The sequence below is a fragment of the Neovison vison genome, chromosome 3, assembly GCF_020171115.1.
Source record: "Neovison vison isolate M4711 chromosome 3, ASM_NN_V1, whole genome shotgun sequence".
In the NCBI taxonomy this organism is placed as follows: Eukaryota; Metazoa; Chordata; class Mammalia; order Carnivora; family Mustelidae; genus Neogale; species Neogale vison.
Window position 1 is genome coordinate 179585656 of NC_058093.1, and position 23635 is coordinate 179609290.

Below are 23635 nucleotides of genomic sequence, written 5' to 3' on the forward strand. Positions count from 1 at the left end.
TTCTTTTTTCACAGTCAGTCTAGCCTAAATGTTGTCAATTTTATTGATTTTTTGATAAACCAACTTTTGTTTCATTGATTGTTTTGTTTTTCTAATCTTAGTAAAATTCTAATCTTTATTATGTATTTTATTTAGCTTGTTTTGAGTTTAGTTGGTCTTTTTCTTTAGTTTCTTATGTAGAAGTTTAGATTATTGACGAGTTCATTCTTTTTTAATGTAAACCTTTTCATCTATGAAGTTTCCTCTGAGATCTAATTTTGCCCTATCCCATAAGTTTTGATATGTTGTTTTCCATTTTCACGCTTCTATCTCAAAGCACTTTTTAATTTTCCTTTAACTCATTCATTATTTAAGAGTATGTTTCAATTTCCACACATTTGTGAATTTCCCAGATTCACTTCTGTTGCTGATTTCTCATTTAATTCCAATATGGGTGGCCAATATACTTCATATTATTTTGATATTTTAAATTTTTCTTAAAGATTTATTAATTTTTACAGAGAAGAGGGGAGGGGCGGTGGGAAAGCCTCTCAAGCAGAGTCCCCACTGAGCAGGAAGTCCGCTCTCACAACCCTGAGATCATGAACTCAGCCAAAATCAAGAGTCAGATGCTCAACTGAGTCACCCAGGTGCCCCAATATTATTTTGATATTTTTAAATTTATTCAGACACATTTTGTGACTTAACATATTGTTTATCCTGAAAAATGTTCTGTGTGTACTTAATGTAAATGGACTTTGCTGTTACTAGTGTTTTGTAGATGTTTATTATGTCTAGATGAAGATTTGTTTTCTCTCTGATCTTCTGCCTGGTTCTTCTGTTACCGAAAGTGAGGTGCTGAAATATTGAAATCTCTAGCTTTAGCAGGACTGTCTGTTTCTCCATTCATTTTTTTTTTTTCTGTATGTCTTATGATACGTCTTTTGCTGTATGATTTTTTCCACAATTTCTCCATTACTGCTTTCATTTGTGTGTAGAGTATTTTCTAGTATACCACTTTTCATTATTTTACTATATATTTTTGTTGAAAGAAACCATTGTTTCTTTTATTACACATTTTTAAAATTATCTCCTAATGGTTGCCCTGAGGACTACAAGGACCATCTTAAGATACTGCAATCTAGTTCATACTAGTTTCACCTGTAAAAGCTCTACTTATAGACCCCCCATATCTCCTGCTTTATGCTGTTATTGCCACAAATTGCATCTTTTTTTTTGAAGATTTTATTTTTTTATTTGACAGAGCAAGACAAAGAGAGAGGGAACACAAGCAGGGGGAGTAGGAGAGGGAGAAGAGGGCTTCCCACGGAGCAGGGGGCCTGATGTGGGGCTCCATCGAAGGCCGCTGGGGTCATGACCTGAGCTGAAGGCAGATGCTTTCAGTTGAGCCACCCAGGTGCCCTGCCACAAATTGCATCCTTATAAATTATGTGCCTGTCAATATAGATTTATAATTATCTATTATATTAGACTTATGCACTATCTTTTAAGTTAGGGAAAAAGGTAGAGTCACAAAAAATACATAATGCTGCCTTTTATATTTATCTTTGTAGTTATCTTTACTGGTGTTATTTCTCCATGTAGATTCAAGTTGTTGTCTTCATCTCAGCCTAAAGGACCCTCTTTAATATTTCTTACAGGGAAGTTTTCCTAAGAGTGCTTTTATTTATCTTAGGATGTCTTAATTTATTCATTCTTTAAATTTTGTTTTTCTTTAATAATCATGAATTTAACTGTAATTCAGCTGCACCTAGAGGGCATAAGGAAACTATGGAACCCAAAGAACTCCAAGAGCACAAAGATAAGCTGCTTTAAGCAGATGAGGATAAGAGGTACTCTTCTGAGCTACAAAAGGAATATTAATGGTTAAGAGAAAACATAAGTCAAATTTATTAGATTTGTCTGTAGTCAGCAGTGGTGATCTTTTTGCTGGTCTTGCCATTCTTGGACCCAAAGAGCCCTGTGACTTCCCCAATATTCATGCCCTCTTTCACCTTGCCAAAGACTACATGCTTGCCATCCAACCACTCAGTCTTGGCAGTGCAGATGAAAACCTGGGAACCATTTGTGCTAGGTCCAGCATTTGCCATGGACAAGATACCAGGCCTCATGTGCTTTTGGATGAAATTTTCATCATGAAATTTCTCCCCACAGACTTGCTAACAGTGTAATTATGGCATGGGAAATCACTGACCTGGCACATAAATCCCAAAATAATCTGTGAAAGCAGTAACTTTTATAACCTAATCTTTTCTTCCCGGTGCTCAGAGCATGAATGTTTTCTGTCTTTGAAACTGTGTCTCTAAGCAGCTCAAAGGAAATATAGCTGAAGGACTCACTTCTCAACAGAAAAATTGAAGATATGGAGGGGTTCACCATGACTGGGTGGCACAGGTGACTTTAGCAGAGTGGCATCTAAGGCTTCTTCTTTATTTTTTAAAGATTGTTTTGCCAGATAGAATTTTGCTCAACAGGTTTTGTTTTGTTTTCCAGCGCTTTGAATATGTCATCCCATTGTCTTCTGGCTTTCATAGTTTCAGCTGGGGAATTAGCTGTTATTCTTATTAAAAATCTCTCATGCATGCTGAGTTGCTTTTCTCTTGATGCTTTCAAACACTTTGTCTTTTGACAATTTGATTATGACGTATCTTGCTGTGGATCTCTTTCAATTTATCCTGTTTGGGTTTGTTGATAGGTAGATCAGTGTTTTCAGCAAATTTGGAGAGTTTTCAGCCATTATTACTTAAAATATTCTCTCTGTCCCTTTCTCTTCTCTTCTGGGACTCTTAATTATGTATGTGTTGGTGCATTTCATATTGGATATTGTTCTATAATTCCCCTTAGGTTTTTAAAGTTTTGTTCTTAAAGTTTTGTTTGTTTTTTAAGGTTTTGTTCACTTTTCTTCATTAATTTTTTTCTTCCTATTCTTCAGACTGGATAATCTCAATCAATTTATCTTCAAATTTCCTGATTTTTTTTTTCTGCACCTTAAATCTGTTGTTGAGCCCTTCTGGTGGATTTTTCATTTCAGTTGAACTTTTCAGTCCAGAATTTCCATTACATTCCTTTTTATAATTTCTGTGTCTTTTTTGATAGTCCCAATTTGGTGAGATCTTATTCTTAGGGTTTTCTTTAGTTCTTTAAACACGGTTTCCATTAATTCTTTGAACATATTTAAAATATCTTATTTGAGGGCTTTTTCTAGTACATTTAATGTCTAGAAACTTCAGGAGTTTCTTCTGAAACTATTGAACCTAACTTTTGTCCTGTGTATGGGCCATATTTTCTTGACTTTTTTTTTTTGCCTGTTCCATAATTTAGTTGTTGTTGAAGAATAGACGTTTTATTTTTTTATTTTGTAAGAGTTTATGTATTCATTTGACAGAGAGTGAGAGAGCACAGGTAGGGGAAGTGGCAGAGGGAAAAGGAGAAGCAGGCTCCCCAGTGAGCTGGGATCCCTATGTGGGGCTCTACCCAAAACCCTGGGATCATGACCTGAGCCAAAGGCAGATACTTAACTGAGCCACATAGGTGCCCTAAAGAATGGACATTTTAAATATTATAATGTGGCAACTTGGAAAATAAGATTCTTCCCCCTTCTCCAGGGTTTGTGGGTGCTTGTTTCAGCTATTATTTGTTTAATTACTTTTTTGCTGAGCTAATTTTGTAAAGTTTGAATTGTTTTGTGTGGCTACTGAAGTCTCTGCTCCATGAGCTTAGTGGTTAGCTAATGTTTGCACAGAGATTTTCTTAAACGCCTTGTACCAAAATAATCCCAGCCTTTGCAGATGAACTCTGTGTTTGTTTGGGTGTATCTTCAGCATTCAACTAGACAGTTTATGACTCTGCCTGAGCCTTCACTTCCTGCCTGGACAGAGCCAGAAGTTCAGCCAGCTTAAGATGACAGCTTCAGTTATTTTCAGGTCTTTTTTGAACACATGCATAGCCACAAGCTTATGACCTTCTAGATTCTCAGGAATACTTGGAGCTTTTCAAAGCACTTAAGCTCCAAAGCATCTCAGTTTCCAGCTTTGCCTCTCAAGCTTTTTAGTTAGTCTGTCATTTTCTTCAACTCTTATCCACTGTATCAGGCAGCCATAACTAAAACATTTGTCTGTAAATGTTTTCACCATTACCACTTTAGTGCTGGTCATGTTCCAAGTTAGTCAAGATAGAGGCAAACCTTCTGAACCAGTATTCTAAGGAGCTACCACCTAGGTCAGAACAAAGAATTAGAATTCTTTGTGAATGAGTCATTCTGCTCCCTCCTGTACCTGTACCAGGAATGCAGGCTGTTATTTTCAAGCCTGTCACTGAGGTAGGCACCAGAGATGGGAAAAGTGTAAGTTTAAAGATTGATTTATTTTAGAGAGGGTGGGGGTGGAATATGAGTGAGGCAAGGGGCAAAGGAAGAGAGAGAATCCTCACATAGTCTCCCTCCTGAGCATGAAGCCTGACACGGGGCCCGATGCCAGGACCTGGAGATCATGACCTGAGCTGAAATCAAGAATTGGCTGCTTAACTGACTGAGCCACCCAGGTACCCTGTTTTTCTTACTTAAACAGTACCCTGGTCGCATCCTTCAGGCTAGTAGCCTCAGTGATTTAAAACCTTTCTCTGTGCCTCGATTTTCTTATATTATAAATAGGGGAGAAAAGTAAGGATACCTAATTCATGGGGTTCTCATTAGCATTAACTCACTTACCATGTGTAAAAATACTTTGTGAGTTGTATAATACTATATGAACGTCAGCTATTTTTATTTTTTGCTTCTAACATTAGAAATATGAAAAAGGTAGAATTTCAAGTTTATAAGTACCATGGAAGCATATACTTAAAGTTAAAGAAATAGTCTTTTTTTAGTTCTGTTGTACTAAACCATGTATTTACCTCTTAGCTTTGATTAGAATAGACAGTTCGGTAATAGGTTACAGAGTTCAAAAAGTACAAAACACTATAAAATAAAGGCCACCTCTGACTTCCTCTCCTGAAGACAAGTAATAATCACCAGTATAGGGTTGGTATGCCCATGTATATACTTCCAAAGAGGTATTATGAATATGCAAACAAATATGAATGTATTTTTATTATGACTTTGTTAGATTAACATTTGTTAAGTGGAGCACAGGGCACTGGATGGTGAATCACACACAGCTCAACAACAAACCATTACAGAAACTGAAATAGGGAAGTTTAGTATTCACAGGTTCTGGAGGAAGTACATAGCATGCCTCAAGGAACCATATGGGTAGGTCAAGGCAGGATGCAGACATAGCCATAGAACTTGGAGCATGTTTCTTTGTTGGGGTTCATGGGTACAGTTCTTTGGGGTTCCCAGGCTAAGGCCAGATTAGTCAATTCAAACCAAAAGAGTAGGTTTTTTTGTGCATTCCACAGGGGTCTTATCTAAGGGGCACACACAGGGATGACCCTGGGAGGTAGGGAGACTATTGTTCATGAGGGTTACAGGGAAGTCCTATCAGGACTCCACGATTTTCTCATGACTCCATGGGTTTATGTCTAGGACGTGGGGTTGCATGAGGGACTACTGTCAGTTTAAGGTCACTGCAGGATGCTTGCCAAACAAAATAGATACTGAGGCAGCAACACCATGGAGTGCAGCTGACTGAAGCTCTAGACAGTGTTCTCCCCCCTTTTTTTGCATGAGTGTAGCATATATGAAATACTGTCCTGTGTCTTGCTTCACTGACTTAAAAAGTCATGGTGATTATTCCATATCATGATTCCATTATAAGTTTACAAAGCCTTCTTTGCTTCTTTTGCATGGTAGTCCATAGACATATCATAATTTATGTGATCAATCCCATATTGTTGAAGAGTTAGATTGTGTCTTTTGCTAGTAAGATTTATGCACAGTGAACAAACTTGTATATACATTATTTCTCACTAGTAAAGTATATTTGTAGGATAAACTTACAGATGTAGTATTGTTGGCTTATTTTATACTTTGATAAATATTTCCAAAATGTTTTCCATAAAGATTTTAACAGTTAACTCTTCTAATAGCAGCATGTATTTGTTTTGCCTACATTAATCCTGAGGACTATGTGTTTTATTTAGGTTATAAGTCCCAAGACTTCAAAGGTACTACAAAAATCACCCTCTTCGAGAAGAATGGTAAGAAAACAAATAATTTCCTTTCCTCTCTTATTAAGTCCCTACATGGTATTCTCTGGCCATGTCTATCCTACCTGTGTATAATTTTGGTCATGATCTATCCTTCAAACTTGACATTTCATGTGGCACATAAAGAAATAGTATAGGGAGAGAGTAAACTAACTGATGACTCAAAATGTATGGTTAGGTATCCTGTACCTAAGTATGAATAGTGTAGGAATTTATAGGGAAAAAGTGATTATTATGATCTCAGGTTCAGTAATGTCAGGAAAGTGGAATTTATCTTACAGAGGTTTCTGGGGTGAGGTGGAGGGTGCTGGAAGAGGAAGGACTGCAATAACCAAAACAATGTTTTAGGAGTTTAGTCTTGGTTCCAATAACCTGACACCCTGCACCCTCAACATCCATTCCCTGGCATGTTCTCCTGGTTCTCACTGATGATAGTATAAAAGCACAATAATAACTGACCCTATTTTAAAATATGTTCTATTAGTTTCCTACTGTAAAATAGGTAGCTTTAAATATTAGAAATTTATTCTCTCACAGTTCTGCAGCTAAAAGTCTAAAATCAAGGTGTCTGCTTAGTTCGTTCCTTCCGAAGGCTGTGAGAGAAGGATCTTTTCTTGATGATCATTCCTAGTTTTCGGTGATGCCACCAATTCTTGATATTCCTTAGCTTGTAGACACATCACTTTAATCTCTGCCTCCATCTTTACACACTGTGTGTGTGTTTGTGTCTCTTCTCCTTTTATAAGAACAATAGCCATATTGGATATATATCCACCCTACTCCATTATGATCTTTTCTGAGCTAATTATAGTTGCAAAGATCATATTTCCAAATACGGTTATAGTCTCAGCTACTGGGGGTTAGGACTTCAATATATCTTTTGGGGGGACACAGTTCAACCCATTAACATATCCTTTTAGAGTACATATTAAGTCAATTCAGCTTGAACCTTCTATATCAACCATGCCATCCTTTGAGAATGTTCCAATTTAAAATGATTACCTGAGGAGTTAGCAAGATCCCCAGATAGAAATTTATTTCTATTCATATCTAGGTAGATAATTAATTTCTAAAATATTCAAAATTCGGAAACAAAAGGAATTTTCCACTCAATCCTGACAAAACAGAAATTGCTGTTAATTAGACCATACCATTCTTTGATTATGTCATTTAATAAGAGCTCCAAGTTAGGTCTGCAGGCCAGTCTTGTCACATGAAAACAGATACTCAGGAGTCCATATGCTGCTCTTCAGAGTGTTATCACATACTTTGAGGGGTCACTTTTTTTTTTTTTTTAAGATTTTATTTATTTGTTTGTCAGAGAGAGAGAGAGAGCACTGGCAGACAGAGGCAGAGGGAGAAGCAGGCTCCCTGCTGAGCAAGGAGCCCAATGTGGGACTTGATCCCAGGATGCTGGGATCATGACCTGAGCGGAAGGCCGCTGCTTAACCAACTGAGCCACCCAGGCATCCCAAGGGATCAAGTTTTAAGTACTCATTTGGAATTCAACTTGGACCCCCCAATCATTATTACTAACTAAAGATAAAGGATATTTAAAAAGCTGTATTTTCTAATTGATTCTCAAATTTTTCAGATCTTGATCTTAAAATATACTGAAATACAGAATTCTGCTGAAAGTAAGTTTATTTGGGGCACAGTTCAAGGAAATAAACTGATAGAAACACAAGATTTTTTTTCATAACCTAGTGTTACTTCTCTCATTTTAAGGCAATATAGCAAGGCCTTAAGCATTTAACAAAAGTAAAATCCCAGGTTAAGTTTAGTGAATCTCCTGTTGAAAAGAAAGCAGTGTTTCATTCTGGTTAAATACTGGTCACACTCACGTGTTTTCCTAATTTGCATTGCCACTGATTTTCATATCTCTTAAGTGCAATCATTAAAGTGATTTCATCCTAGTTTGACAGATTGTACTGAATTTTTCCTCATTGGCAGTCTGACGTGCCGGAAGGAGTCATAAGGGTCCATGCTCCGCTTCTCTCTAAGGTGTCCATGGCCATTCAGCTCACTAGTCACACCAAAGCCAAAGACATACTGGCAAAATTTCAATATGAGAACAGGTGAGTATAAGTGAATATAGGTCTCTATACAAGGAAGGTGATCGTTTTTCAGATTAAGTAACTTTCCAAGGCTTTTACAAACTTGACCTTTTTGGAAAATTAGAAACTGTTTACTTTGGGGACTTTACCAATAGAGTAAACCAAAATTAGAGAAAGAGATTAAGTAGACCATAGAATTGTTGGTAATAAAAGTGGGGTTTTTGTTTTGTTTTTTGTTTGTTTGTTTAAGAAAGTTCTACAAACGGGAGTCTTAACAGACATGTTCTATCTTGGTAGTTTCATTTACTACATGAGTTTTACCATTTATTAAAATAAAAAATATAATAAGTTAGTTTTAGAGATACCTGGAATAACATTTCAGGCTTCATTGAGCTTCAACAAGCCTAGATCAGATAGTTTATGTAGTTAAATGGACATCATAGCCGTTGTTTTCCTTAAAATAAACTACTAATAAATCTTGGGATCAGAATTTTATTTCCAAAAAAAAAAAAAATCCTTTTGCTTCTCCCATAAGTCACCTTGAAGTAACATTAATCAGGATTTTTTCTTTAGGCATGCTTTTTTTTTTTTTTTCCAATTTATTTATTTTCAGAAAAACAGTATTCATTATTTTTTCACCACACCCAGTGCTCCATGCAAGCCGTGCCCTCTATAATACCCACCACCTGGTACCCCAACCTCCCACCCCTCCACCACTTCACTCCCCTCAGATTGTTTTTCAGAGTCCATAGTCTCTCATGGTTCACCACCCCTTCCAATTTACCCAAAAGCACATACCCTCCCCAATGTCCATATCCCTACCCCCCTTCTCCCAACCCCCCTCCCCCCAGCAACCCACAGTTTGTTTCGTGAGATTAAGAGTCACTTATGGTTTGTCTCCCTCCCTATCCCATCTTGTTTCATGGATTCTTCTCCTACCCACTTAAGCCCCCATGTTGCATCACTACTTCCTCATATCCGTGCCTGAAGATCAAGACAACTATCATATAATCTTCAGGCATGCTTATTCAAGGATAAATATTTGCCCTGAGAGTTTTAAAAGATGAGAAACATGATAGACACTAGTTTAAATCCATCCAGTAGAGAACAAGTACAGCTTGATGGTCTCTAGTAAAACTGATGGATATTATTTTTGTTCTTGTTCTTGTTGTTGTTAGAGAGAGAGTGAGAGCAAGAGGGGAGGGGTTGTTGGGAAGGGCAGATGGAGAGAATCTTAAGCAGACTCTGTGCTGAGCAGAACCCAGTGTGGGACTTGATCTCACAAGATCATGACCTGACGTAAAATCAAGAGTTGGACAAATTAACTGAGCCACCCAGATGCCCCAAAACTAATGGAAATTCCTAAAGAGAAGCTTTACAGTACTGTTAAGAAGGGGTACCCATGTTGATGGGGAGGGGAAAAAAGCCAGTTGCATAAGCTTACATAGCACAAGACTCCATTCATACAACATTTTGAAGTAACAAAATTTTAGAAATGGGGGGTATGTTAGTAGTTGCTAGGAGCTGAGGAGAGGACATCATGAAAGGGAGATGGATATGGTCATAGAAGCGCAACACAGGATCTGACAGTGTTGGAGTTGCTCAGTATCTTGACTCTGGTGGTAGATCGAAGAACCTCTACATGTTATGTTGAACTTAATATACACACACAGAAATGAGTACAAGTGGGAAATTTGAATAGGATAGATGGATCTTATCAATGTCAGTATGTTAACTGTGACATTATACTGTATTTGTATAAAATGTTACAATTTGGGGAGACATGGGCAGAGAGTATGAGGAATTTTTCTGTATTTTTTCTTACAACTACATATGAACCTACCACTATCTCAAAAATATTTCAATTTTAAAAAACAAGAGTAACCAATAAAAATAATCTATGGTGTTAGAAGCCAGGATAGAGGCTTTCTGTGAGCGTGAAGGTAATAGTAAATAAGAACCCATGACAGTGGCTTCTGAGAAGTTCGTTTTTTAGTTTTATGGGGGTTGGTTACACGGTATGTTCACTTTGTGAAAATTCTTCAAGTATTCTTATGATGTGTGCATGCTTTGTATGTTCTCTTTCTCCTCCATATACATATGTATATCTATGTATGTGTATATATAAGCATACATAAAAAAGAAAAGAGTAGACAGAGGCCAACAGGAGTGCAGAAAACTTACTTCTTTCTGTTGCTAGAACACTGTAAGTAGTTACCACTAGGCAGTCATGGAGAGACTTGAAATGCCACTGGGGGGATGCGACCATCCAAATGATTGCTAGTTACATGCGTGATAAAATTGCTTTTGTATTCTGATGTAGACCTTTTGTAGAATGAAAATGTTCTAATAAAAATAGATTAGAATCCGTGACTATAGATAGATGCAAATCCTTTGTATGAACTTCAAAAGATGTTGTTCAGTCCATTTTCTTCACTAGTTAGAACTGTGGCCAATTTTAGTTTAGTTGTAAACTGGCCCATTTTTGCCTTTTTCACTAGAGGCTTATTTTCTGACTAACCACTTCTTCTGTTTAAGTAAAAAAGGGGGAGAGAAGTCCCATTCCTCCCAGATCTCCTCTTATAACTAAAAACCCTCAGACATAACACAATGAAAGTTGGACACTCTCTGAAAGGTAGACAGACAAGTGCTGACTGCCTGAGGACATTGGGTCTGTGAAACAGCATGATGGTGAATTCCTGGATTTCCTTGTTGCCTCCCATATGTCCAGGCAGGGAGACATATAGGCAGGAACCTTCAGCCTGGCACAGGAACGCACAATAAAGGAGCTCCAAGAAGACCCTGTCCCTACAGCCAAAGGACTAGTGAGAAGATAGCCTAACCACAAAAAAACCATTTTGGCAATACCTGCCCTACTCCAACCAAACACCAACAGAAAAAGCACACCGCTATACCTGTGTTTTTGGTGGGACCAAGCAGGCAACTGATCTATATGCCCCACCCAACAGAATCAGGTGGTGATCCAGTTCCCAACCACAACATTCTCAGCAGGGTCCTGCCTCTAGCTGAGTCTCCTCCCCGCAGCAGCAGTGAGACCTAACAAATCAGTGCACGGCAGACAGTTATCTACCAGCTTCACCCCAGCCTCAGTGAAGTCCAGTAAAGAGCTGAGTTTTACTCTCAGCCAACAGCAGTAAAGCAACAAGAGTCAAACCTCTGCTTCCTCTCCCTGGTGGCAGCAGAGCCAGCAGGGAGCTGATCTTACATCCCCAATCTGAGGCAGCAAAGCAGTGCCAGTTGGTGCCCCACATTCACTACAAAGGTGTCAGCGGGGCCCAGCAAAAAGCTGAACATACACATCCACCCAGACCTTATGCTGAACTTCAACAGGAGGAATGCCTGCCAAAAAAAATGTTGATTAAGTAAGATCCATAGTCTCATAATATCCAAAGTATCTGCAGTATGATACAAAATCACTCATTATACCTAAAACGAGGAAAATCACAATAGGGATGAGAAAAGACAATGAGAAATGCCAGTGCTAAATTGAATCAGATGTTAGAACCATCTGACAAGGATTTTATAGTAGCCATCACATACGTACACACACACACACACACACACACACCTACCTGCTTGAACAATTAATTATCTTGAACCAAATGGAAAAATAGAAAATCTCAGCAAACAAATAGAAGTTATAAAAAAGAATGAAATGAAAATTATGGAACTGAAAGATAGAATAACTGAAATAAATTCATTGGTTGGGCTCAGTAGTAGAGTGGAGATAACAGAGAATATAATTCGTAAACTTGAGGAATATCGGTAGCGTTATTTATTCTGGACAACAGGAAGAGGACAGACCCAAAAAAGTGAATAGAGCTTCGGGGATCCATGGACGGTAACAAAAGAGCTAACATTTGCATCACTGCAGTACCAAAAGTAGAGAAAACAGGAACTAAAGAAAGTATTTGTAAATAAATAATGACTGAAAACTTTCCAAATTAGCAAAAGGTATAAACCTATATACTCAAGAAACTAAGTGAACCCAAACAGGACAAACCAAAGAAATCCTTTCCAAAACAACATAATCAAACTTGTAAAAATTAAAGACAAAGAAAGAAACCTTGACATCATCCAGAGAGAAGCAATGCCTTTCTTATAGGGAACACCAATTCTAATTACTACAGATTTCTCCTTTTTCATTTGAAACCCTGGAGGCCAGATGGAAATGGCATAGCATCTTTCCAACTACTGAAAGAAAGGAACTGACAACCTTGAATTCTATGTCCTCCAAAAAATATCTTTCAGAATGAAGGGGAAACAAAGACATTCTTGGGTGAGGCAAAACTAAAGGATTTTGTTGCTAGCAAATTTACCGATAAAAAGTGGATAAAGGAAGTTCTCTAAATAGAAATAAAATGATAACAAAGACTTGAAACATCAGGAAGGAAAGGAGAACATCAGAATGGGTAAAAAATAGTAACTGTAATAGATTATCCTACTCCTTATGCATTTCTTAAATCATATTTGATGGTTGAAGCAAAAATTGCACCACTGGATATGGTGCTCAGTGTATGTTGAGGACAGATTTAGGACTTCACTTATTTATTTATTTTAAAAGTTTTATTTATATATGAAAGCGAGGGCAGGGGAGAGGGTAGGGACAGAAGGAGAGGGAGAGCGAGAATCTTAAGCAGACTCCCCGCTTAGTGAGGAGCAAGAAGCAGGGCTTCATCCCAAGACCCCAAGAACACGATGTGAGCTGAAATCAGGAGTTGGACACTCAACCTACTGAGCCACCCAGGTGCCCAAGACAATTATATTTTAAAAGGGTTGAGGCTCAGCATTCTTTATTGCCTGCATAGTGACTTCTCTCCAAAGACTGTAGTATGTAAAGGGAGAAAAAGAATAACTTCATAGTTACTAAATCTGACCTCAGCAGGTGACTAAGGTTAACATCAACAATGATAAAATCACACTGATAGTATGTAGCCCTGATTTTAAAAAAAAAAAAAATGATGAAAATGGCCCTTCTGTTGCTTTCTTCCCAAGAACACATAACTCCTGACAACTGCAAGAAAAACATCAGACAAATCCCAGTTTGGAAACATTCTGCAAAATACCTGATGAGTCCTCCTCAAAGACCTCAAAAAACAAGGCAAGTGTGAGAAACAGAGGAGCCTGATGAGATATGACTATACATTAGTTTCCCAGTATTTCCATAACAAATTACCTCAAACTAGGTGGTTTAAAGCAACAGAAATGTATTCTTTCAGTTCAGGAGGCCAGAAATCTGAAAGAAATGTGTCAGCAGAGTTGGTTCCTTCTGGAAGCTGGGAGGGAGAAGCTCTCCCATCCCTCTCTCCTATCTTCTAGTAGTTGACAACTACTTGGCATTCTATGGTTTATAGACTTATCACTTCAGTCTCTCCATCTTCACATCCTCTTTGTGTTTCTCTGTATTTTCTCCCCTTCTTAAAAGGATAATGAAATATTGTGAGTAGACTATATACTCAAAAATCACAAATTTAGAAGAAATGGACCAGATCCTCAAAAACCACAAGTTACCAAAAGACAACAAAGATGACATAGTTTTGTAGCCTTTAAAGAAATTGAATCTTTAAAAGTTTTCCAAAAAAGAAATCGTCAAGTCCAGATGGTTTCACTGGAGAATTCTAGCAAATGTTTAAAAAATGAACACCAATTTACCACATTCTTTTACCAGAAAGTAGAAGAGGAATGGACACTACCTAACTCATTTTATGAAATTAGTATTGACCAGACACCAAAGACAATAAACAAACACTGAAGACTAATATCTCTCATGAACTTAGAGATGAAAGTCCTCAACAAAACATCAGCAAAGCTAATCCAGCATATATTAAAGGAATTACAGTGACCAAGTGGGATTCATTTCAGGTATGCAAGTTTGGCTCAATATTTAGAAATTAATATAGAATCCACCATTGGATTGGAGAAAAAGCATATGATCATGTTAAATGATACAGAAGAAACATTTGACAAAATCCAATACCCATTCATGATAAAAACCCTCAGTTAACTAGGAAAAGGGAAGAACTTCCTCAACTTGATAAAGACTATCTACAAAACTCTACAGCGAATATGATACTTAATGATGAAAGATTAACACTAGATCAAGAACACTACTTTTGTTCAAATACTATTAGTTAGAAGATTAAGCCACTGCAAAAGACAAAAACAGAAAAGAAAAGGAAGGAAGGGAAGGGAGGAAGGAGAAAAGGAAAAGGAGGAAAGAAGGGAGAAGGAGAAAGAAGAAAGAAAGGGAGGGAGGGAGGAAGAAAAGAAAGGAAAAAAAAAGGGAGGGAGGAAGGGAGAAAGAGAGAGAGTGAAAGAAAGAAAAAAGAAGGAAAGATAGATTGATTGTAGGAGAGGAAAAAACTGCCCATAACAAAGTTCATTTTAAATTTACAGCTCACTGGTATTAAGTACATTCACATTATTATATAATCATTACCACCTTCCATCTCCAGAAAGATGTTATCATTGCATACTCAGACTCTGTCCCCAGTAAACAGTAACTCCTCATTCCGCCCTCCCCCAGCCACTGGTAACTGCTCTTCTACTTTCTGTCTCTATGAATTTGACTGTTCTAATAACTGAAAATTTTAAAGATTTATTTTATTTATTTTAGAGAGAATGGAGGGGAGGGGCAGAGGGAGAGGGAAAGAAACCCAAGCAGACTCCCTTCTGATCATGGAGACAGACGCAGGGCTCGATCTCACAACCCTGAGATCATGACTTGAGCCAAAACCAAGAATTGGAGAGCTAATGAACTGAGCCACCCAGGCGAGAAGTACAAAAGCAATTCAGTGGATGAAAGGTAGCCTTTTTAACAAATGATAAATGGTGCTCTAGTAGTTGAACATCTATAGACAAAAAACAAAAAACCCACAACGGATCACAGACTTAAATGTAAAATGTAAAACTATAAAACTTTTAGAAAACAGCAAAGGAGAAAACCTCTGTGTTGTCAGGCTTGTAAAGAGTTCTCAAAGTTGACATCAAAAGCATGATCCAGGCGTGTCTGGGTGGTTCAGTCAGTTGAGTGAGCAACTCTTAATTTCAGCTCAGGTCATGATCTTGGTGTCCTGAGATCAAGCTCTATGCTGGTCTCCATGCTCAGCCGGGACTCTGCTTAAGATTCTTTCCCTCTGCCCCTTCCTCCATGCTTTCTCTCTCAAAAATAAATAAATAAATCTTAACCAAAAAACCAGCATGATCCATAAGAGGTAAAAATTGATAAATTGGACATCATCAAGATTGAAAACATACTGAAAGATTCAATGAAAAGGGTGAAAAGACAAAGATACTTAACAAACTTCACTTCCAGTAAATGACTAGTATCTAGAATATAAAAGGAAAACTCAATACTCAAAAGTAAGAAAGAAACAACCTAATTTAAAGATGAGCAAGGGGGGGGGCACCTGGGTGGCTCAGTGGGTTAAAGCCTCTGCCTTCGGCTCAGGTCATGATCCCAGGGTTCTGGGATCGAGTCCCACATCGGGCTCTCTGCTCAGCGGGGAGCCTGCTTCCTCCTCTCTCTCTCTGCCTGCCTCTCTGCCTACTTGTGATCTCTGCCTATCAAATAAATAAATAAAATCTTTAAAAAATAATAATAATAAGATGAGCAAGGGGTGCCTGGGTGGCTCAGTTAGTTAGTTGTCTGCCTTCGGCTCAGGTCATGATCCCAGGGTCCTGGGATGGAGCCCCACATTGGTCTCCTTGCTCAGCAGGGAGCCTGCTTCTCTCTCTCCCTCTGCCTGCCACCCTCACTACTGTGCACGCCCTCTTTCTCTCTGTCAAATAAATAAACAAAATCTTAAAAAATAAATAAAAAAAAATGTATATCACTGAAGAGTATATACTGATACACATTTGCGCATGAAAAGATGTTCAAGATCTTTAACGATTAGGGAAATGCAAAGCCTCAATGATATCATTAAGCATCTCAGAATGGCTAAAATAAATAATAGTGAGCACACCAAATACTGGCAAAGATACAGAGATCTTTGGATCACTCATACATTGGTGGTGGCTGTAGTTATTCTGTAAAACTGTTTGGCAGTTTCTCATAAAACTAAATATGCCACAGCCATGTGACCCAGTATTCACACTCTTAGGTATTTTTTTTTCCAAGTAATGCCTGCAGCCAATGTGGGGCTTGAATTCACAACTCAAAAGATCAAAAACAAACCTCAAAAGTCACATGCTTGGGGCGCCTGGGTGGCTCAGATGGTTAAGCGTCTGCCTTCGGCTCAGGTCACAATCCCAGGGTCCTGGGATCGAGTCCTGCATCGGGCTCCCAGCTCAGTGGGAAGCCTGCTTCTCCCTCTGCCTCTCCCCCTGCTTGTGCCTTCTCTGTCTCTCTCTCTCTTAACTGAATAAATATTATTAAAAAAAAAAAAAGTCACATGCTCTATGGATTGAACCAGATAGGTGCCCCATGGACATATATCCCAAAGAAATGAAGATAATATTCACACAAAAACCTGTATGCAAATGCTTATAGCAACTTCATTTATAATAGTAAAGTCTGAAAAAGAAACCCAAACTTTATTCAACAGGTAAATAACAAACTAGCACATCCATGCCATTGTGTGCTATTGAGCAAATAAAATGCCACACCTTGGATGAATCTCCACCAATTTATGGTGATTGGGAAAAAGAAAAAAAGCCAATACAAAATGTTCTAAACTCTATGTGTCCACTTATTTAACATTTTTGAAGTAACAAACTTCTAGAAAATGTGGAAGAGAATGGAGGTTACCAGAGATAAGGGATGAGGGTAGGAAATGAGGATGAAGAGGGAGGTGAGTGGCTTATAATAGTGAAACAAGAGGGGTCTGGTGGCGACAGAAATGTTCTGCATCTTGACTGAATCAATGTTGACATTCTGGTTGTGGTAATACACTAGAGCTTTGCAAGATTTTACTACTGGGGAAAACTGAGTAAAGGGTACATAGGATCTATCTGTGGAGTTTCTTAAAACTATGAGCAAATCTACAATGATCTCAAATAAAAATGTTTAATTAAAGAAAATAGGTCACACATCTTTCCTCCTCACAAAGAGCTGAGGTCAATCTTTTTGAAAGTAACAAAACTGAAAGTCATTGCTCAGGTAGGATGAAGATTAGCCAACTCTTCTACTGCAGCATTTTAGTCTGGGGTGGAGAAATTAAATTGGACAATTATTATCTCTGACTTGCTTTCACTATAGAGCAAAAATATGCAATGAAGTCAACATTAAGCAGTTTGAAAAGCTTTAGGCAAGTTTAGAAACATGGCACAGACAGAGGAGAGAATCCCATTCAATTTTTGGCAAGAAGAGAAATGAAACCTGACTTCTTTTGAACTGAGAGTAATGTGACCAATGACAAGGCAGTATTAAACATGCAGATGCTCCTTCACCAGCCTTGCTGTGTCTGTAACAGTCCTCTCTTAAATGAAGCTGACAGTTGTGGGTAGAATGGGCTCCAGGTTGCTGTAGGGCACAGCAGTGTCCATCTTGTTTTAGAATCGTCCCACCCTCCCTGTGCCTTGGATGCTTGGCCATGTCAAACAAATAGAATTATTTATCATAACTTTGATTATAATAATGATTTGTGAGTGTATTTTATTCAAGGCAGAAGGAATTGTTGCCATGATATTTAAAGCACAAATTTACCTCAAATCATGGAAGAAAGTTAAATTACATTGCTTTTTTTTTTTTTTCAGTCATGGTTCATCAGAATGCTTTAAGATTCATAACCAACGGTTATATGAAATTGGAGGAAATATAGGTAAGCATTCTCTAACGGTTTTTACTCTGAAATTTTCTGATTACTCTAAAAGAAATATGATGCTATTATTGTAAATCATATTTTATAAGTTTCTTAAATATAAATTCAACATCAGTAAGTTTCTGAATTTTTAATTTCATATGAGAACAGTTGTATAAATTTTCTAAAATATTTTCAAAATTTAAATGTGGATATTTTAATTGATACGGAGCAGACTTTGGAGTCTTTTAAGTGTGCCTCAGAGTTGGAAAGTCACTTCCTGGAGATCCCTGCAAAACAGAGAATATCATGGAACGTTGCCACTGTGACACCTTTCTTCTTTAACTTCCCTGGTTTCATCCTCAGCCCAGGTTAATTCTTCCTATTTCCCTGAGGGGGAACAAAAAGGAATCCAACAGAAATTGCCTCTGCTTGCATCTGTGTCTGCCTTCCCCTTTGTTCAGGTCTTCTGCTTGCCCTCTGCACAGTCTGGATGAACCACACCAGCTCCCACTAATGGCCAGCACCTCCACGTGTGCCTCACTTTGTGCTCCCGCCTGCCACTCAGGGCCTTGCTTCAGCCCCCATTCTCCCCAGCACCATCAGCTTTTCCCTCCCAACTGCATCATTTCCAACTACATAAACATTTTTTGTAATATTCATCTTCACAAAACTATCTCTCAAACCTACTTCCATTCCAGTGTTCTGCTTTACAGCAAGAACTCCTTGAATCCATTTTCTGTTCTCCAATTTCTTCCTCTTGTTCTCTCTCGAAACCACTCCAGTCAAGCATTACCCCGCAACACTTCACCAAAATTGCTCTTGTTGAGGCCACCAGAGAACTCTTACGTTGTGAAATCCAGTCATTCGTTCTGTCTTGATAACTGCCGGAGTTGATCTTTCCCTTCTTTGAAAACACACGTTCTTCACCTGGTTCAAGGACAACCTAAGCTTCTGGGTTTTGTCCCACTTCACTGGCAGCTCCTGAGTCTCTTTTGCCTGCTACTTCTCATCCTCTCAACCTTCAATGTGGAAAACTGTGGGGTCAGGCCTCGGAACTCTTTTACCTACACCTAACTTCCTTGGCGAGTTCAGTCCTTCTCATTGCTTTAAATGCACCTGCGGGCAGTTGCCTCTCAAGTTACACACAGACTTCCTCTCAGCACCAGCTTTGCAGATCCATTCACCAGGCACATTTTGCCTTGGAGCCTTTGCATTTACTCTTTTTCCCAGAATGCTCTCCTTTTGAGTGTTCATTTCTCACTCCCTCACCTCTCACAGGTGTTTGCCACTGTGTCACCTTCTCAAAGAGACCTTCCAGGATCTCACCTTCTCTAGGTGTGCCTTCCCAGCTTTGTTGTTCTCTCATGTTCTTATCACCACAAGACTTACTTTATATTATACTTGCTTATTTGCTGGTTGTCTTTATTTGCCCTCAGGGCAAATATTTTTCACTATCTGAAGCCTCTCTGTAGCCCTAGCCCCTGGAATAGTGCCTGGAATATAATAATTTCCAAGAAATATTTGATAAATGAATCAAGCAAGGAGTCAGATATTGGTGGTTTCATTTGAGACTTTGATATACATTTCAAACACACTGTACATAAAAATTTTCGAATGTATTTGCTTCGTGGAATGATCTTTTTGTTGTTATCATTTCTAGATTTCCTGTCTGTGGGAATTGCACCTGTAGTAAAGAAACAAAATGACCATTCCTGAAGTGAACATGATTTTAATCTTTTCTAGCCCTGGTCAAGTTACTGTCTGTAAAACCATTAGAAGACATGTATTATTATATAAATGACCAGTTTATACCTTAGACAGGTTCTTGCCGTATTTTCCTAATTTATGTGCTGAGTCTAGGGAACAATTTGCCTATAGCTGGTACATCTGTTTTTTCCCACAATTTTGCATGGGGTTTATTTGAAGCATTTCACAGTCAGAAAGAAACAAAGAAGGGAAGGAATAAGGCAGGCAGGCAGACTGGTTTTGCTAAAGAACCTTGAACATGTATCTACTTAACCTTTGGCTGAGAGAGCTGTCTTGGCCTTATTTGAACCTTCCCAACATACACACGCACATGCACACATAGAAGTGTGCACTCTCGAAAACATTCTCTGATTTTCTCTTTCCTTTAGGGCAGCATTGCTTGGATCCAGATGCTTATATATTGGATATATATCATGTAAATCCTCAAGCAGAGTGGGTGATTAAACCCCAACCAAGTTTTTGAAATAACCCCCAAGATGGCACCTATCATGTATTATATGCCAAGAAGATTCTACATTTGGTAGGGAAAATAACAAGACTGTTTTTGGCATGTTTGTTTCAATAACCCTCTTGGTGTTTCTCAGCCCAAGTGGCATCTCCCAGCATTGTCAACATGAACTGTGGAGGAGGAGGAGCTGGTTGACTGAGCTGAGGCTTTCTCCTATGGTTCCTTAATAATGGTGAAGGAAAGACACTGTGATTGTTCCAGAGGAAAGGCCAAGCTAGTATATGGAACTCTGTAATCATTTCTAGTACTTTGACTTCACAACAGAAATGAACTTCGTCTTATACCTAGAGATAAAAAATACTTCTTTATGTAGCAGATGCTACACAGACATTGAAGAGTCTTTGTTTTACTTACGTTATATATATGTTGACCTTTTTGAACAAGAATGCCAGAAGTATCAATAATTTCCACCACAGACATGGAAGAGTCTTTGTTTTACTTACGTTATATGTATGTTGACCTTTTTGAACAAGAATGCCAGAAGTATCAATAATTTCTGCTCTGCAAAATAATTCAGATTTGCTTTTCAAAGGGAATCAGTTTCTAAAGTTAGGCATCCAATATCGATGCCCTGACTTGCTCCCAAATTGGAGGAGGACGAACTTCTGTTGAAAGAACACTGTATTGTTACGTATGTTGTACTGTATTATGACTATCCGCGTTCTGGTGCAAGTAAACATTTCTCTATTGTGGGTTCTTGAAAATTTATATTTTTAAAGCTTGTTCTCTTATGAGCACAGGTTCCCATAGCAAAGGTTAATTTGACAGAGGGTGTTCTTATGCTTTCATAACCTCTGTGTAGTTACCAGTCACAGACCTCTATCTTTTCATCATGATTATGGTGCTCAATGAAAAGCTTTCTCTGTGCCAGGCACAGATTTCCTTTCCTGATCAAACATATCATTTTTTTAATATTTTACAACTGTAGATTGTCACTTCTGTAGCCCCAGTTTAAAAATAGAGAATTGTCTTCATCCAACTGCTCTTCTTCTAAAAGTACTGAAAAATACTCTTATATCCAGGTTTTATATGCTGTAAAAGCAAATTGTTTCTGTTCATCATTCATAGATTGGCCAAGCACTGTGGATTAGCCTCAGACTTTAAAGTCAGATGCATATTTGGTAAGCTGGAAACTGTCTTACTATGAAGATCCTGCAGAGCCATTTTTTAGACCTACAATCAGTGAGAACACACAGTTCTCCACAATCTAATGGAGAGCAAATCCACAATGTGCTGAAGGGTCAGACAGCTCTGCCTTTCATCTTAAGACTACAGATATAGGTCTAAGGTTAGCTAGAAATGGGGACAGAGATCTCATTTATCCTACAAGCATGCTTTGGATTAGAATCCACAGATTGAGATTTCATTGAATTTATAATAATTTTAATGAGATTTAATGTCCAAATGACTCTCTTTTGCAGTTCAAACAGTAACATAAATACAGAAAACATTTTACCAATGCTTTGGTAAAAAAGTGTTTTTACCAATGTTCCTACTTACCAATTCTTAAAACATGACATAATAATTTAAGCCCACATATAGAAGAAATCTTTTTTTTTTTTTTTTTAAGTTGGCTCCACACCCTGGGTGGAGCCCAACCCTGGGCTTGAACTCACGATCCTGAGATCAAGACCTGAGCCAAACAAAATCAAGTGACAGATGCTTAACCAACTGAGCCACCTAGGTACCCCTAGAAGAAATCTTTTATATGCAGCATTATTATGCCTTGATAGCTCTAAAAACATTATTTATATTCAACATGTAGATAATTATGTTTCTGGCCATTAGGGGTTTTTTTATTTTTATAAAAAACTCAAATATCCATTCATTTTATTTGTTTGAGAATTTTTATTTCCTGTGCCTGAAAACCCATTAGAAGATAAATATGTGTCATGTAGGTTTTTATATATTCCTTCATTTCATCACTTTTCAATGTTTCGCTAATTGATGGCATGTTAGTTTACATAATGATTTTCAAGAGTCTGAAAAAAATGTTTTTATTGTTTTTGAAATTCAGAACAATGGGAGTAAACATTTTATTTTATGCAGCTGCTGACTTCCAGAGCATAATATGGCAGTAATTTATACCCACACACAGAAGAAATTCTTCAAATTAGCTATCTCATACTTCTGTTTATACATGAAAACAGGGACTGGTTTTTCTCATCGTGCTTCCTATAGTTTCATATAGTTAAATACTATTGTAGAAGACTTTTTTAATCAAATATTTGCAGATCTAATTTTTTATTTGAGAATTTTCCCATGTTTGGTCTGAAAACATGTTAAACCTGTGTATAAGTTCCAAAGATTTACTCCACTTATCATTACTTTTAAATAAGTGACAGATGACAGGAGACAACTGTTTCTGAATATCTTACTTTTGTGTGGTGTCAGATGTTAAAGACTTAGCTAACCTAATAGCTTTAAATTAATCACTTGAATGTATTTAAGTATGTGTGACAACTTTCAAATAACTATGTAATATGGAAGGCCATGTCAATACCAGTATCTCTGAATATAACTTTTATTCTTAGTCATAGGATAAACTAAGTGATTAGAGAATTTCAGTAGACACACAGACTAATTTTTGTATGAGTAGAGGTTCTTTTTATTGATTTTGTTCTTAAAGAATAAACAAACCCCTACAATTACAAGTTAAAAATTTCTGTCAAATAATTATTGAAACTATCTTTGCTTTATCAAAAGTTGTTTTAAAATAGTTATGGTAGTCTGTAAAAATGAGTAGTATGTATGCAAACAAGAGTCAGATCCTGAGCTCCTAGATTCAGTTCTCACTAGCTTCCCACCCACCTCCTCCCAAGTGCTCTTGGTGTACAGTTAGGAGAATAATATCAAGGAAGGCATTAGAGAAAGTTAACATTTTAGTGACACTTAGAAAAAACCCTAGAGCTGGCTCATTGTTTTCTCCATTTTGCAAAAGAGGATCCCTTTGTTAAGCAGGTCATTGGGGGATATGATTCTTAGAGCCAGTAAGATCTTCAAATAAACTGGAATATTAATTTTGTTACAATGTGTACATAGTATAAACTACCTCACGTGTCTTTCTTAGGAAAAAAGTTAATGGACTTTAACAGTTTTTGTTAAAAACTGTCCCTGAGTCATCTTATTTAAGTCACTTCAGTTAGCTTTCAGTGTACATTTAATAATATACATTTAATGATGTAAAATATTTTTTAGTGCAAGCTTTAAAGCCAAAAATACTCTGTACCTGTGACCTGTGTTATACTCTGAGAGAATTCATGTCCCTTAGTCATTGAGTCCCTTAGTCATCATGGAGTCATTGTCATGTGTGTCTCACCATGTTGCAATGCAGGTCTTCAAGTGTGGGAATTAATAGTCCTCTCTTCTTTCAGGCATTTTTTCAGCTG

The 23635-nt window shown here is 37.7% G+C and overlaps 1 protein-coding gene and 1 pseudogene across 4 annotated transcripts in view; one reads left to right on the top strand and one right to left on the bottom strand.

Annotated features, from left to right (window-relative positions):
* ARHGAP28 (Rho GTPase activating protein 28) overlaps positions 1 to 21878 on the top strand; it is a 209536-nt gene extending 187658 nt beyond the window's left edge. For all 4 annotated transcript variants that reach the window (XM_044243370.1, XM_044243372.1, XM_044243371.1 and 1 more), the window contains 4 exons: positions 6082 to 6138; positions 8101 to 8225; positions 17925 to 17989; positions 20107 to 21878. In XM_044243370.1, the coding sequence (XP_044099305.1) occupies positions 6082 to 6138; positions 8101 to 8225; positions 17925 to 17989; positions 20107 to 20201 (342 nt within the window). In that variant the 3' untranslated portion in view covers positions 20202 to 21878. The remainder of the gene's footprint in view (positions 1 to 6081; positions 6139 to 8100; positions 8226 to 17924; positions 17990 to 20106) is intronic.
* Positions 1839 to 2379, bottom strand: LOC122903024 (annotated as a pseudogene).
* Positions 21879 to 23635: the final 1757 nt, after the last annotated feature.